Source organism: Pecten maximus, chromosome 4 (genome assembly GCF_902652985.1).
Source record: "Pecten maximus chromosome 4, xPecMax1.1, whole genome shotgun sequence".
Lineage (NCBI taxonomy): Eukaryota > Metazoa > Mollusca > Bivalvia > Pectinida > Pectinidae > Pecten > Pecten maximus.
Window position 1 is genome coordinate 43,167,833 of NC_047018.1, and position 15,355 is coordinate 43,183,187.

General features: G+C 33.7%; 1 protein-coding gene across 4 annotated transcripts in view; it reads left to right on the forward strand.

Moving 5' to 3' along the window:
* Positions 1–15,355, forward strand: part of LOC117326156 (collagen alpha-1(IX) chain-like) — a 153,870-nt gene that overhangs the window by 94,832 nt on the left and 43,683 nt on the right. For 3 of the 4 annotated variants that reach the window (XM_033882791.1, XM_033882790.1, XM_033882793.1), the window contains exons 4-11: positions 3,056–3,118; positions 9,082–9,229; positions 9,778–10,006; positions 10,399–10,575; positions 11,703–11,774; positions 12,225–12,254; positions 14,964–15,029; positions 15,220–15,327. In XM_033882791.1, coding sequence (XP_033738682.1) covers positions 3,056–3,118; positions 9,082–9,229; positions 9,778–10,006; positions 10,399–10,575; positions 11,703–11,774; positions 12,225–12,254; positions 14,964–15,029; positions 15,220–15,327 — 893 coding nt within the window. The remainder of the gene's footprint in view (positions 1–3,055; positions 3,119–9,081; positions 9,230–9,777; positions 10,007–10,398; positions 10,576–11,702; positions 11,775–12,224; positions 12,255–14,963; positions 15,030–15,219; positions 15,328–15,355) is intronic. The other variant, XM_033882792.1, reaches the window with a different exon arrangement.

Genomic DNA, 15,355 nt, shown 5'->3' on the forward strand with positions numbered 1-15,355 from the left:
ATGGTCTATAATATGCATTACAAAGTATTCAAAAGCCACGCAATATATGTTTTACTGATAAAACGCTCATGCATGGCAATCCAAATTTTAATGTGATAATTTACAAACACCAAATGTCATTGATCTATTAATTGGTATTTAACGACAACTTCAAACACAGTAACTCACTAAAGTAATGCTAGGGTGCCGTCTCTGACTAGATATTATTGTTGTCCACCTGTTTCATTGATAAAAGCCAAAAAGGTCTTGTTCGTTTGAACTGAAGAACGTGAAATATAAATATCCGTCTTGGATGGTACCGCTGTGATAGAGTTAAAAGACAGATAAGATGTGATGATACCAGCGTTGTAAATAATTAATTAAATACTCATCAATAAACTTTATCAATCGAGACCTATTCAGAAAGAAAATGTGTGTCTGAATGACATATTGCTCTCAAGGGCAAAACCTTGCAACAGTTAATGTTGCAATTAGTTAAAGCTCTCTATAATACCAGTACTGGATTTTCCGGCACGTTTAGCAATAACCGTTTAAGGGTATCGAAATGATTAATATGTTACGTGTGTAGTTGTTCGTTTAAATCTGGGCATTCAGAAACTTATAATTGATATATCAGTTTTCTTAAGATGAAGTTTGATATTTGAAGTGTAGCTTCTTAAGGGAATTAATCATAAGGTTTAAAACGGAACATTTGAAAATTGATTCGAGTACTTTCTGATATTGACTTAACTAATATCGCTATCGAAGTCGAAATTAATCTTGGCATGTATTGCTAGTATCATTTCACTTAACAAAAAGGTTGCCGTTCTTAGAGTCAACAACAACTTACAGTATTTGTAAAACACACCATACCAACAACTGTTATTGATTACAACTAATTTTTGATATAAACTCGAAAAGTGCTGAGTATAGTATCGGAGTTAAACAGCTGAGGCCCTCATGCGTGTAGGTTTTGAAATGATCAAGTGTATTTCATAGATGTCTCAGCGATAAATAATTGAATTTTATAAATCTGTACCGATATTGTATCACAAAGGATGCGGGTTTTCTATCCATCTAGTGGACGTAATTCACAGCAAGTCATTTTTCACACGGCGTAGCGTGATATGAGCAAATTTTATCTATTGGGCGATGTTTAGTATATAGTGATATAAAATGCTTTTTGTCTGTATTAAACTATCCCTCTAATGCTACATAATGTTCTACTTGGATGATTAAAGCTGGAATTTGGATATGCATCAAATCCATTCATTTCCGGTTTAGTGTAAGCTTTGTCAAGCAACTATTGACTGTTTTTTTTTAAATTAAATGTGCATTCACTGTTTATTAATAAGCTATTTATATAATACTTTCTTGAAAGACTCTGAATGTTCATTGTTAACATCGGGTTTGAATGAATTATGTAACACAATTTAAATGTCTAGAACGTAGAGACATAAATCATGTTGTACCTGCGACTTTTTGTTGATTGCGCCAGTTTGATGTTGATTTTGACATGCATCTTCCTGTCTCTTACACAATCCTGATCTATATCTCTAACAATTATTTTAATTGCATATCAAGGTTAATAATAATAATAAAAAAAATATTCACAAATTATTTCGGAATATTTTACCTCTTTGACTGCGTGTGATCCTAATAATAGTTATCATTTTATAAAAAAAAAATCCGAATTTTCAGTGAAAATTTGTATTAAGAATAATGAAAAAATGAATATATTTATATATATGCATATTATCATGGAGATATTAAAATATTTTTGTATTGCATAAGTTGACGATAACTATGGAGTATATATTATCGGCAATTAGACGTAATTTTTCTAGTGTAGTTTTGAGAAATCCTGATGAATTGATAGCATGTCTTTCTTTATGTATACACATCATCCTAAATATGATATTACATAGCAAATAGAGGAATATGTCAGTGTCCCAGAAGTGCTGGTGACCTTCACAGGGGCCGATTGCCCTATCCTACTGTCATCCGATTCACTGTGCATAGAACATAGTTACAAATCTATCTTTCATTTAATCGTATATTAAATTCTCATCACAATGAAATATATGCCCTTTCAACTAGTTTTTCGTCGAACCATAAAACTTGTTTTTATTGGAAGGTGTAAGGTTGGAAGCTTTTGACATTACATTGCCTTTTGGCTGTACTGAATAAAATTTAACGCATGGATGATAATACGTTTATGTATTTAGATGCTAGATATTTCAAAATAAATATGTACTTTTCATGTTTAACGTACACCAGCTCATTGTATGACTTTAAATGATTCATTAATGTCGCCTATAAGTTTTCATTAATATGATAGCTGAATTAATTTTCAACAAAAGTGATTTATTTTAAAGAATTCAGACGTGTATGCAAGACTACTAGTTTAACCCAAAAATTAAGCATAATATAAACAAGCAATGTTTAAACGAAGAATACTTCTTGAACTCGGGAATGATAAGCAGCAAGGAGGGAAACCAACATATGAATCTAAAATCAGTCATTAGTCATACTTGTCAATTATCAATTACTTTCTGTTGAGTTTTTATTATTTTGCATTTTCAAAAGAAAATAATAATAATTTGAAGTTCTTCCCACTATATAACAACAATAAATCCATCTCAAAGCGGTTGACAGATTATTATCTTTGGGATATTGGGCGTTTAGTAACCAGCCAATACCTTCCTCAACTCCTTAAGGAGCGCGCAGCCAGAAGTGCTTTTTCGGGGTAAACATTTTACAAACACAGTATCCGTTTCGGGAATCGAACTAGTGACCATTCGGTCATGTAGCCCAATATCCTACCACGAGACCACCGTGCCTACGTAATATATGACATATGCAATTCATTCTCATTCATCCTTGCTAAGGAATGTCCGATGGTTTCCTGACGTTTTGTTTTCTTCAGTGATTTAGCTGATTTTCTGTTGTTTTTGTTTTTTGTTTGTTTGTTTGTTTGTTTGTTTTGTTACAAATATGAACTTATGTCCTCAACTACTTTAGATACACAAACATCAAATAGCAATACCTAAATGGTTGTTTTTTTCTGTTACAGAGCTTATACCAAGTGGTCACAGTATTTGTGGACAAATAAGACCCGGTGATGATGACTTAAAAGGTAAGAAATGATTTTCTCCTTGCTTCATGCTCATAGCTATCTGGTTGTATACCTGCGTTTGAGGAAATGTCTGTTGGTATCACCATTCGTGTTAACATTTTGCTTGTCTGTTGCTTTATGATATTAAGGTAGTAATTGATATAACACATGAAATTAGCACAACAATCCCTGACATCAATATGTCAAAACAGCAAAGAATACCGACGCTATAACAAATTCCAACTGAAAAACGATAAAACGTGGACAAAATATAATGAAAGATATAGATTTGTAATATAAACTCACAAAAGAAAAAAAACGACAAGGAGAATAAGAATAAATGTTCTGGAAGGATACACGTCTTTTGCTTCATCGAAGAGCTCAGAGGAATCAACTGTGGTTAATTACACGGATAGAGAAAAGTGGAATTCCAATTGTCTGTAGATTCTTTAATATAGCGTTTAACCGAATTTCACGAGACAAATACACACAAGTATACCTGATATCAATCTCTTAAATGCAGTTGAAGTCAAGGCCAGATGTTCAAGGTTTATACCAGAGCTATAAAACATCCACATGTTGATTGCTGAAACTGATCTGCCGAGTATTTCTGACTTTCAAGCAGATTTTGAAACACTTATTTTTTGTTTTTATATACTTTCTCGTTCCTGAACACTTGTATAGACATATACATTTAAACATACGAGAATACGAGATTGATTATGGTTTGGGGTATATATGACCGTCACATAATTAATGTTGCTTTTAAACACAATATCTTAATAACCTTTTATCATTTTTTATTATAATTTTAAACTAATTTTGGTCACTACGTGCTTTTAGTTAATACCTGTAGTTATCCATAATAGGCTATGTACCTATATACCTGGGTACACTGCAATTGTATTTGAGTCACTTTTCTCCTATATATATATACATATTAATAACCTGTCATGTGTGAAGGATCTACGTAACCTAAAGAGGTGACAAAGCCTTAAATGCACTATATGCATGCACAACACCTAAAGGAGCAGGACCTCTGTAGCTCAAAAGCGATAGGTAATCCCGTTTTAAAACTGCAGATTATGTTGTTTCCTGTCCGACCGCTTCACAACCGTATCCGATTACTCACAGTAAACATTACTGTGTTTTGTATCAATAAAACAGTTTGTTCAAAAGCGTTAGCGTCGTTATGTTTCAAAGCAATTTATAAGAGCATGGACTTGAAACTACCTGTTGGAAATATAAGATCCATCTGTGCTGAGACAGCTCGATATCACTTCCATTTGTTGTAAAATCTCCTCTATTTATAGGACATCTTATGTAAATTGAACTTTCCCTCTACCTAGTAGTTCGGTTTTAAAATAGAGCATGTACCATCGTAAAGCATATTTTAATTACCTCCTGTTTAGTATTATGAAGTATTTTCAATGGAAGGGAATGAATCATAAACAGACTAACCTAATCTACTTTTGAATTGAATTGAAACGCAAGGCTCAATAATTTTTTTCAAGATAGCATTTTTTCTCCCTACTTTACATTTGCATTCGTGTTTTAGTAGGAAACTTGTACCATTGTCAAGCAGAACAGGTCACATATGTTTTATCATAAAACAATATCATCATAATATTCACGCTAATAAGCGTCATCACTTTCTGCAGTACATTCTAAAAATATCCATTCTTTAAGATTCTAGCAGTTATTAGACAGCAGTTTTAAATAAAAACTCATTAGTATGCCTGAGGTGTAGAAAACATGTTTTAATGAAAGTTGACATTTTATATTGTATCTTCTGTCTACATTCCAGCGACATAAATAAATTTCAAGATGTTTCTAACAAAACGCTGTTAATAGTTCCTATTGCTTTAGGTCGATTTGGAACACGTTCAGTTATCCCTCTCTAAAATTTGATAAAATTTTGTATTAACATCACAAAATTATACTTGTATATATATCTTTTTATATATGTTAAAATAGCATGGAACGTTTTCAGAATACTTAACATACAAATATACACAGCCAGCAGCTTACACAAAGGTCGCCGAGTCTACGAACACTTGCCTGTAGTGTACAGATATACATGTAATGAAGTAAGAGGGCTACCACATTGCCTATCTGATGGCATTTAATAGCAATAACTGTCAGCTATTATGTAAGTGATATTACCATCAGCTACGTATGTCTATTTAAGGCGTAGTGCTACATGTACGAATGCTAAAGTGTAAACAATCACATATCAGCCGGCTTTCTGACGTCATTTTTATCTTGATGATTATCACTTATTGTCTGTCATAAATGGCAACGTAATCACTAAGCAGTTGACAACTTTCCATAATCGTCAGTGTTGACTCTGTCGTTGACAAAGGTTGACAGTAAGAATAAAACAGATGTAAACAGCATTAAATAATTCAGATGTGTAGGTGGTTACATGTACACCAAGCCGCCTAGAAAAATGACACTTAACACCCCCACTGAACCATATGTATGCATTCATTTACATCTGAGGCGTATATAATTCTAATACAGGAAGACATCTTTTATTTCATAAACAATTAAGTGATTATGGAATCACTTAATGTAATTCACGGTCAACAATCCGTATCATTATTGTCAACGACATCCTTTATCCGAATCCCTCATTCCTGGATAGACCTACCCGTGGATAATACTTATATTGCTCCTTTATGTATGTGAGTAAGGGCATTAACATAGAATGACGCTTAGTGATGTTTTAACGACTGTCTGAGTTCTGGGTGGTAGTATGTTCTACCCTTGTATCCGCTGTAGGTGTCGAGGACGCCCAGTTGCTGGTTCAAAGACCATTTAAACGCTATTTGTCGAGAGGATGTTGAAAGTGACATAATACACAGTGTTTATATCATCGCCTTTTTAACACACTATTTAAGATGTAATGAGCGATGGTGACATGTGACGGTAATGACGATGACTAAAGCGTGATAATGATCCAGTTAATCGTCATACAACACATCTGAACCATGATTATGATTGATGATACATCTCTCAAAGCTCATTATCATCTATTACCTTCAATAGAAATAGCAATCATCGGAGTTCGAGTAGCTATTTCTCTGTTTCGGTATTTTCTGAGGCGATAATGCTGACAACTTTTTTCCTTTCTAATATTGTGGTAGATCCTTAAAGAACCTAAACACAAAATCACTATAAGGTAAAGTTTCGTCCCCATTGCTACACAGGCAATATTCCTTCACGTGAAATTTGGCACGTGAATTTCACGTGAAAAGGGCAAAAAAATGAAATTCACATGAATTTCACGTGAATTTCACGTGAAATTCACGTGAAGGAATATTGCCTGTGTAACTCCCTTGCCATAACTTTCGAGATAATGCCCGTTTCTCATTTAAACCAAATTTATAATTTATGATATTTCGTGATAATTCCTTTAATGTCATTTCAAGCCGTTAACTCTGAATACTGTATCATCCTTAATTCAACCGTATAAAAAGATCAATTGGTTTGCGGTAAGTCTTCGAGGCAATATATATGTATAATCAGAACATCAGTTGCCTGCATTCTGACCCAATCGAAAGTTATCACAGCAAAAAATGCACAAAATAGTGAAAATCCATTACTCCACTTACAGGAACACTTTCAAACACGTGAAACTAAAAAAGATGCATATTATATACCCCTTCGCTCATTTAAATTACATTTTATTGGAGAAATACCGTTACGACACAGCAACCGAGGTTACGAACCCACTTTCAGGTCAGCATGGTACTGGAATCCCATACAGGCGAGACACGGGATCTTCCTAGTCCGCGTGATTTAATGGAAGACATGAAAGGGGAGCTAACATTTGTATATGTGTTGTATTACAAGGAGAAATGATATAGTACAACTTCAAAGAAGACATTCATCTCCGCTGGATGGCTTGAAACACAGCACATGACATTAAAACGGGAAACCACCAGGGAATGGACGGCGCAATGAAAACCACAAGGGATAGCTTAACAATTCCTACGTCTCCTCGTTGTGAAGTTTTCTCAAACGTACAAGAAAGATGATTTTAGTAAAAGGAGAATTATTTGATAACTTTGGTTAATATGATAAGAGTTTTTTCCCCAGAAGTTTATAGAATATGTAATTGAGAGCACTAGAAAACACACCGTATACTATACAAAAATTATTGGACGTTAATTCTCTACGTCTTGTTTTGATAATAGTAGGCAACAAGGATGCATATATTAAATGTAAAACACAAATAGATAGATGATTCATCTTACTCAGAAACATGGCTAGTTCTTGTCAACAGCAAGAAGTTGAATCTATTTTCACATGTGACCTGTCAACAAAAGGAATATATAAACACAAAATTATGTAATATTATGTTTTTAAAGTTTGAGTTGTGAGGACGCCATTCTGAGGCAGGAAATGATCCCGAATTTGTTAACTGAACTAGCAACTCACAATAGGTAAAAACAAAGGCAAGTTATGAACAATAAAAATAGTATGAGGACACTATTGACAAAGGACTAGGAAAATAACACCAAGTGTTAGAGAAGGGTAACCGCAATTTGCTGCATCGACCGTTCCTGACATACTGTGTTAAACTATACCAAATAAATACAGTGCTGCAGTCAGCGACAATTCGTTATTCATGACATAGTGACACAATGAAATAGTCTTACGTATTTGATTTTTTTCTCCAGAGGAATAAATATGGTCTGATAATAACAATTGTACTTGTACTTGATACGTATAAAGGCACAGTCTTCTCGAACATTACAACACAACACTGCCTCCTTAATAAGTAAATCATATTTTTTTCATATTTGACATTGTAACTTATTTTCAACAGTTACATTATATTCAAGCAATTGATTGAACAATTCAAATTAAATCTGTAATGTTACACACTGTTTGGTATACACATACATTGTGCATGATGACTTAATTCCCTGTTTAGTCATTGTCCTCCGCTGTTGTTCTGGTATTATATTTTTGATAAGGATAACGAAATTAAATATACATATATCATCTTATCCCCCTTTTTTCATTATATTTTCTGTATCTTATCAAATGCGATCAAATATTGTCTATTTTACTCTCACAGGATAAAATGACATGATTGTGTTGCCTTCAAGCTGATATATATCGCGTACAATTTTAACAAATGTTGAATGTGACAGGACTACTATATAACGTTGATGTAGGTGCTCTAACACTGTTACGTATTTAACCTTACAGCCCTATAAACCTCTCGTGTCAATCATCTAAGCCCTCACATGGGCACTGTGCCAGTAATGTATCCCCTTACAGTCATTGTGCAAACGAAGGTGATATATTGCGAGAAATACAACAAGGTTGATTATTCTGCCGTTGGGTAGACAATAGCAGTTCTTCTAAAAATAAAAGAGGAAACGACTTGTGTACTTGCATTTGTCATGTAGATGATGACGGAAAGCAGTCGGAATGTCGGTTATCAACTCTAAGAATATGCAGCAAAATTTGTAATATTTTATTTTTTCAAAAGAGGTAGGAACAAAACATTTTAAAAATTGGGCAAAACATAAATAGCAGATATAGGAACAAAAATATACATTTCAGACATCAGGAAATAACATCAAAATGTTTATTAATACTAGTAAATGATTACGGACGGTTGGGCATCTTCGCTATCCAAGATTTCTGATTAAGTTTCACTCCACGAAACCTTGGCTAGCGAAGGTGACGGTCGGGTGACACAATGACAAAACACTTGCCTTTTTACCTATGTATGCGGCAGGGGTTCGATATCCCAACGTGAAAATGCATGGGGTCACCTGCTTGGCTACTTGGGTTTCTCCGGATATTCCGGTTTTCTGTCATATTATGACCTTTCGCGTGGTTGACCTGTTTTGCAATTGTTGTTAAACAAATAACGTTAACATTTTTGAATAAATGCTAAATGGATAAATATCATCATGCATGTAAAAATATTTTCCCTTTTCGTTTATTTTCAGCATTTGATTTTATATCTAACTTCCAGTTAGATAAAGCACGTGAGCTGAGAATAAGGGGAGTGACTCGTACGCGTGGGTCTAATACATACCAACAAGCATACAAACTAAAACGATCGGCGAAAAAGAAGCAACTATCTGTAGCAACAAGGTAATAAACGACGTCCATACCAAGTTATTTTCATTATGACGATTCTGAATAATCTGGTAAAATATCGTTTTATCTCACTTATTTTCCTCTTTTGTCGTTTTTCAACAGATTTCTAGAATACAAAGATTGGACATTTATTCCCTTTCGTTCGTAAAAATATGTTTCTGTACTTGGTTGTTATAATTTTATGTATTTTCTTTGAAGTATAAAAATATCAAAATTATCAATTTAAATGACGATGTACGGGTCGTGCATCGCCTTTATATTTGCACATTTGGGTAGACAGAAAAGAATTTTCGTTCCTTTCTGGACGTCTATATATCTCTACCAAAGTCCAAGCTGGGATATTGATATATTTAATGCCTGATATTTGTCCAAGACATGTTGCATGTTAATGTTACTAATACACCGTGTATAATTTGTACAACCCATGAGATAGTTTCAATGCAATGAAAGACTCAACTACAGAACAAACTGCTGATAATCCTACTCTATTGAATTTTGTGTTATTTAATTGGTTGATTATTACAATGCTGTTCACAATGCAGGACAATGTTTCCGCTCGGAATGCCAGAGGAGTTTTCCTTTGGAGCCACCTACAGGTTGCAGGGACTAGCCAGACGGATGGTGTGGAACATGGTAGACTTTCAAAGCTCAAGTGGTCAGTCAGAATTTGCAGTTAGATTCGACGCCCCGGCAAAAAGCATTGCTCTAGTTTTTAAAGATGCTCGCAACGCTCAAACGACCTTAACATTCGACCACAGGAAGGTTAGGAAGGTAGGTAGCTTCAAAATTATAGTAAAATCAACAAAATACCATTAAATTAGCTATCAGAGATTCTTTTATACAAATGACGAAAGCGTTCGAAATCTCGATTGCATAGATAAACTAACGTCTATAGCTATCAACATAAAGATATATCTATAAATATATGCTTTGTATTTCCTTGAAAAGTCTGATACATTGGAAGCTCCAAATAGGGACTTGCATATAGTGCTACACATGTCCGTCCAGTCCCGTCTCGTCTAAAAGCAATGTAACTGGCTAATCTAAAAAAAAAAAAAACTGCTGTTGTGATCCTCACCAAACTTTGTTTTTGGTTGTCAAGTAGCAGCGGGGGCATTTATGTCTTACAAACATAGTTTAATTAATAATCTATGTGTCTCCAGGCATTTAACAACGAATGGCATAAGATCCACATCAAGGTCACTCGGACGCTTACAACGCTGTTCATAGACTGTCAGGACATCCAAACAATTCAAATGGTGGCGAGGTCACAGGTCGATATCAACGGGGACATTGTCCTGGCCCAACCAGTTAACGAGCTTGACGGAAGGACAGTTCCGGTAAGTTTATAAAACAGGATGATGACATCACACAACCGAGTAAGTAAATATAACGTTAGAGGCCCATTGGAGGTTTTTAACTTAGGTTTTAAGAAGGCTATTAGCTTGCTAGATATGTTCAATATTGCAAATTGAAGAGTGGAATTTAACATAAGTTTTTTTTGCCCCGAAATCTCCTTAACTAATAGTAAAGACAAATAAACAAAATTGTCAACAAACGAGCAAATGCATAAGGTATGTAACAGGAAGGCACTATTTTTTTAAACTAACTTTTTTTTTTTTTTTTTTTTAAATCTTTACTGTTGTGTGACAGTATGAACCAGGGGCCGCGATGGCCAAGTTGTTAAGGTGTCCCGACACTTTATTACTAGCCCTCCACCTCTGGGTTGCGAGTTCGAATCCCATGTGGGGTACTGGTACTGGCGGTAGGCCGGTGGTTTTTCTCCGGGTACTCCGGCTTTCCTCCACCTCCGAATCCAGGCACGTCCTTAAACGACCCTTGCTGTTTATAGGACGTTAAACAAAATAAACCAATCCAAACCAAACAGTTCGAACCATCATAAATGTCGATTCCTCTATTTTGATTTTCATTATGTTTAATAATGTCATAATAAGGGTTGATTTCATCTTAATAGTAATTATGTAAGAAGAGGATCCATATTCTATTTGAAGTTATTGAATGAGTGTATTCTGTACTTTGTTGCATACTTTATAGTTGGTAATGTTTTCGGAGGATTTCTTTTTGCTGTATTTGAGGTCATTAAATACAGCTCAAAAATAAATACACAGCGAATATTTACATAAACATTGATATGAGCACCATTTAATACCCACAAACTAGGTTCAACTAGGCCAACCGCAAAATATTAGCCTTGTGAAATCTAACGACTATACAGTATCTGTGACATAAATAGATTGGTTCCAAAAGATATATTAAAAAATAATACAACGGCAACACTCGTATGTAAAAGGGACGACTTTTTTTTCACTACCCACAGATTATTGCCGTAACGTGCATGTGACGTCACAATATAATGTTATATTGCGTATATTATATATTTATAGAACAACGACATTTTAAAAATGTCTTACCATTTATTTCAGTCATTTTATTTCCTTTTTTTCAGTTTGAACTTCAGTGGTTGGTCATTCATTGTGATCCGTCTAAACACCAGCGCGAGAACTGTGATGAACTCCCGGTAAGCCTAGCCTGTCCATAAACATGTCAACACTCGTTTTGTGTTCAATCACATTCCAATTATCTCATCCTGATCAAAACATATACTGTATATATAGCTTGCATTGAGCAGCTATTCCGTTCACTGATGTTTATACGCTTTATGCAAACTTGCTTTTACGGAAACTGTTGTTTTTTTTATAAGATTTTTTGATGATTCAAGATTTCCTTTGTTGTATATTTCTAATGGTCATTCGATACATTTACATATTTTTGGATGTGTTTTTTTTTTTTTGTTTCTTATCATTTCATTAGCTTCACTGGTGTTTGTTCTAACACAATGTGTTTAAATCAGTTCTAAACAGCCAATTGATTGGCCACGGATGGCCTGTGCCATTCATCAGGGGGTAACTTGCCTGAAATTTTGCATGACGGGTGTGGGTGATAAATGTCATGTCAATTTCTTCTTTAGAGCGAGTCGAGAAACTACATGAGCGAGCAGGTACAGTTCCGGTTGCTTGTGCGCATGCGTGACGTGATATAAAAATAACGCTAGATTGCCTGCATTTAACATACTTTTCCTGAAGTGTTTTTGTTTGCATAACTCATATTCATCAATTGTGTAATATTAATATGTCTTCTATCACTCTTCTTTTGTGGTTTACTTTGCATTTGAACAGATAAAAAATATGACTAAGATCCGTCAACAAGTAGTGAGTCGTACTGCACACCATAGATAAACACTGCACATTTACCTGCACATTGGTGAAATAGAATATAATATGTTGGTACCACTTGTGGAGCTTTATTGACGACAGTGTGTGATAATAAATTGACATTCTGATTTCTAAAAATAGTTTAGGTTACTGATTAAATGTTTATGAACATACAAATGAAGTCTGTTGAGAAGAATTCTTCATTTCATATACTCGAATTTAACCAAAGCGTATTAAATTATAATTTGGTTTGAAATAACTTATGTTGCAATTTTATGCAAAGAAATTATTTTATCAGCGAGAAAAAATCACTCGCAGGTTTAGATCAATAAGAAAATATCATGAATCTTTCATTGGCGATAATAAAGCTCCTTATTGATGTCACACTATGTTATTATTTTTGTTTAATCCTTTATATTATGATTGTGCCATGCAACTGTTAAAACAACGAAGCTATCGAGGTTAGTAGAGTGCATGCTGGGATATAGAACAAAAATTCGACCGGCAACAACGACTGCTGTATACTCGACTGATTTCATCAAATGAAAATACCCAAAAAAGCATTTTTCATTTATTCAAGATTTAAACTATAAATGAGACACTAGACATATCATCACACATTCTGCCTTATATGCATCCAGTTATGAGATAATGACTTGCAAGGTGCTTTAAAGAGTATAACCCGATACAGATGGTTCCACCGGGAAGTTTACGTAACGAAGTGTAATTGCCTGGAGTAACACCCACCCAAGTACAAATGTAACATATAAACCGTCTAATTACTTTTTTACATATGTCTCAGTTTACATCATATCGACTCTAATCCCTCCTTTCCAAAAAGCTGCATCAGCTTATAAAATCATATCTTTTGATTTAAAAAATAAGAATATGTAGACTTTTAAGTTTTTTTTAACTAATGATCAGAGTATCAATTTCGAGTGTACCGGTATGTATAAAATATAATTTTAATTACAATATTTTTGAAATATAATATTTCAAATATTATATTTTCAAGCTAACTAGGCTTTACTCTTCTAGAAAGTTAATACAGAGGTGCCTACCTTATAACCTATTTAGCCTCTCAAGACTTTACAGAATTTTAACAGCTTTGTAAACTCTTTCAGATGTTTCACGAAGTACATGAATTTCATAATTTCAGGTCTATCATAGAAAAAGATACATGTATATTATGCTGTAAAAGCCAAAAACTAATGTCAGCGTGATATGGTTTCAAAAATCCTATTCATTTGAAAATTATTAATTATTACTGATATTAAATATATCATGCTACCCAAAAATTACATGATACCTTATATAGAGTTTATCGATAAAGTAGAACAATAATAGTAAAAAAAAAAGTTTAAAATGACAGCTTATGGAAATGCTCTAGATTTACTGATACTTTACAATAATACCATTATCACGAATAATAAATTAATTGAAATGACTTTAAAATGTATTTCAACACGAAATTAATACTATTTTGACAGCGTACACTTTGCAGATTTCTTACCACATACATAATTTGAGTAATAATTTTCCTTAATCTATTTTTGTTTTTGTGAAACATTATTTTCAGGTATCGTGTGTCACTAATTTTCCTGACTGTCTGTTTACAAGCTCCTCTTTCAGCGGAAATAAGACTTACATAACCATTGGAAAACATTTGAATACTGAATTAGTGGATGAAATTTTTTATATATATCAAATGAACCAATCTAAGCAATCTAAAACTTCAAAAACTTTCAATGTAAATTTCTATTTAGAGCAACGAGTCGATCTCTATTTTTCATTCTTTCATTGTTTTAAATGTTTAATTAGATATCTGCGTTTGGATTCTTATCTATGATAAGGTAAAATTCCAATTTCATGGGATCAAAGTTTTTAATGCTAATAAAAGTTAACAACAAGCAAGAACATTTGAGATCTACTCAACACAATTACTTTGATAAATAGTCCAAAATATCACTTCTATCCAAACAACAATAAATTCTTGGAATTAACAACACACAATTTCAGCAATATGTTACCACTTTCAGTATTTATATACATAAAGTATGTACAGTATTTATAATTTACCACAGTTTTTGGGTAAATATCATATGTATCACATATCCATTTGTAATATTCTACTAAATTGTATCGAATCTAATTACAAAATACTAACGCAAGAACTGACTGAATTGAAGTCTTAAAATCCAAAGGTAACCGCTATGATTTGTTAAACGAATTAACTTCCGTGTATATACAATTTTCATTTGATCAATTTCTTGCAAAACGTTTATATTCGTACAAACATCACTTTAATTGTTAAATTCTCATAAATTAAAGTAGTTCCTGGTTTTGGTTAACAAGTATCTTTAGAAATAATAACTGTTTGCATGCAATAATTCTTCATTACCTGTAAATCATAGCATATTATGGATAAAATGCTCGGCTTTTATAAAATGCACATAAAACCTATGTACGGATCTATAACTATATTCTCTATACAGAGAAGAGGAGACATGGGTTGTTCAGTTCAGTGTCCAGCAGGACAACGTGGATTAAATGGAACAAATGTAAGTATGCTTCGAAGAATACACAAACATTCACATAACGAGTTCAATTATAGTATACGTACAGTTAATAGTACAAAGATTTTTGTTGTGAACGAGAACTATAGTGGGCCTTTGCGGTAAGAACCATTGTATTGAGTTTTTATTTTTTGTTTTTAAATTAAGTGCTCTATTTTTTACGGTGGACTTTTAGGGAGCTCCCGGCCGAAATGGTCGCGACGGTCTAGATGGGATTGATGGATCAATGGGACCAAAGGGGGAGGAAGGAGAGCGTGGTCCGGCAGGTAGAGATGGCAAAGCTGTAAGTTGATTAAAATTTTAAAAAATGA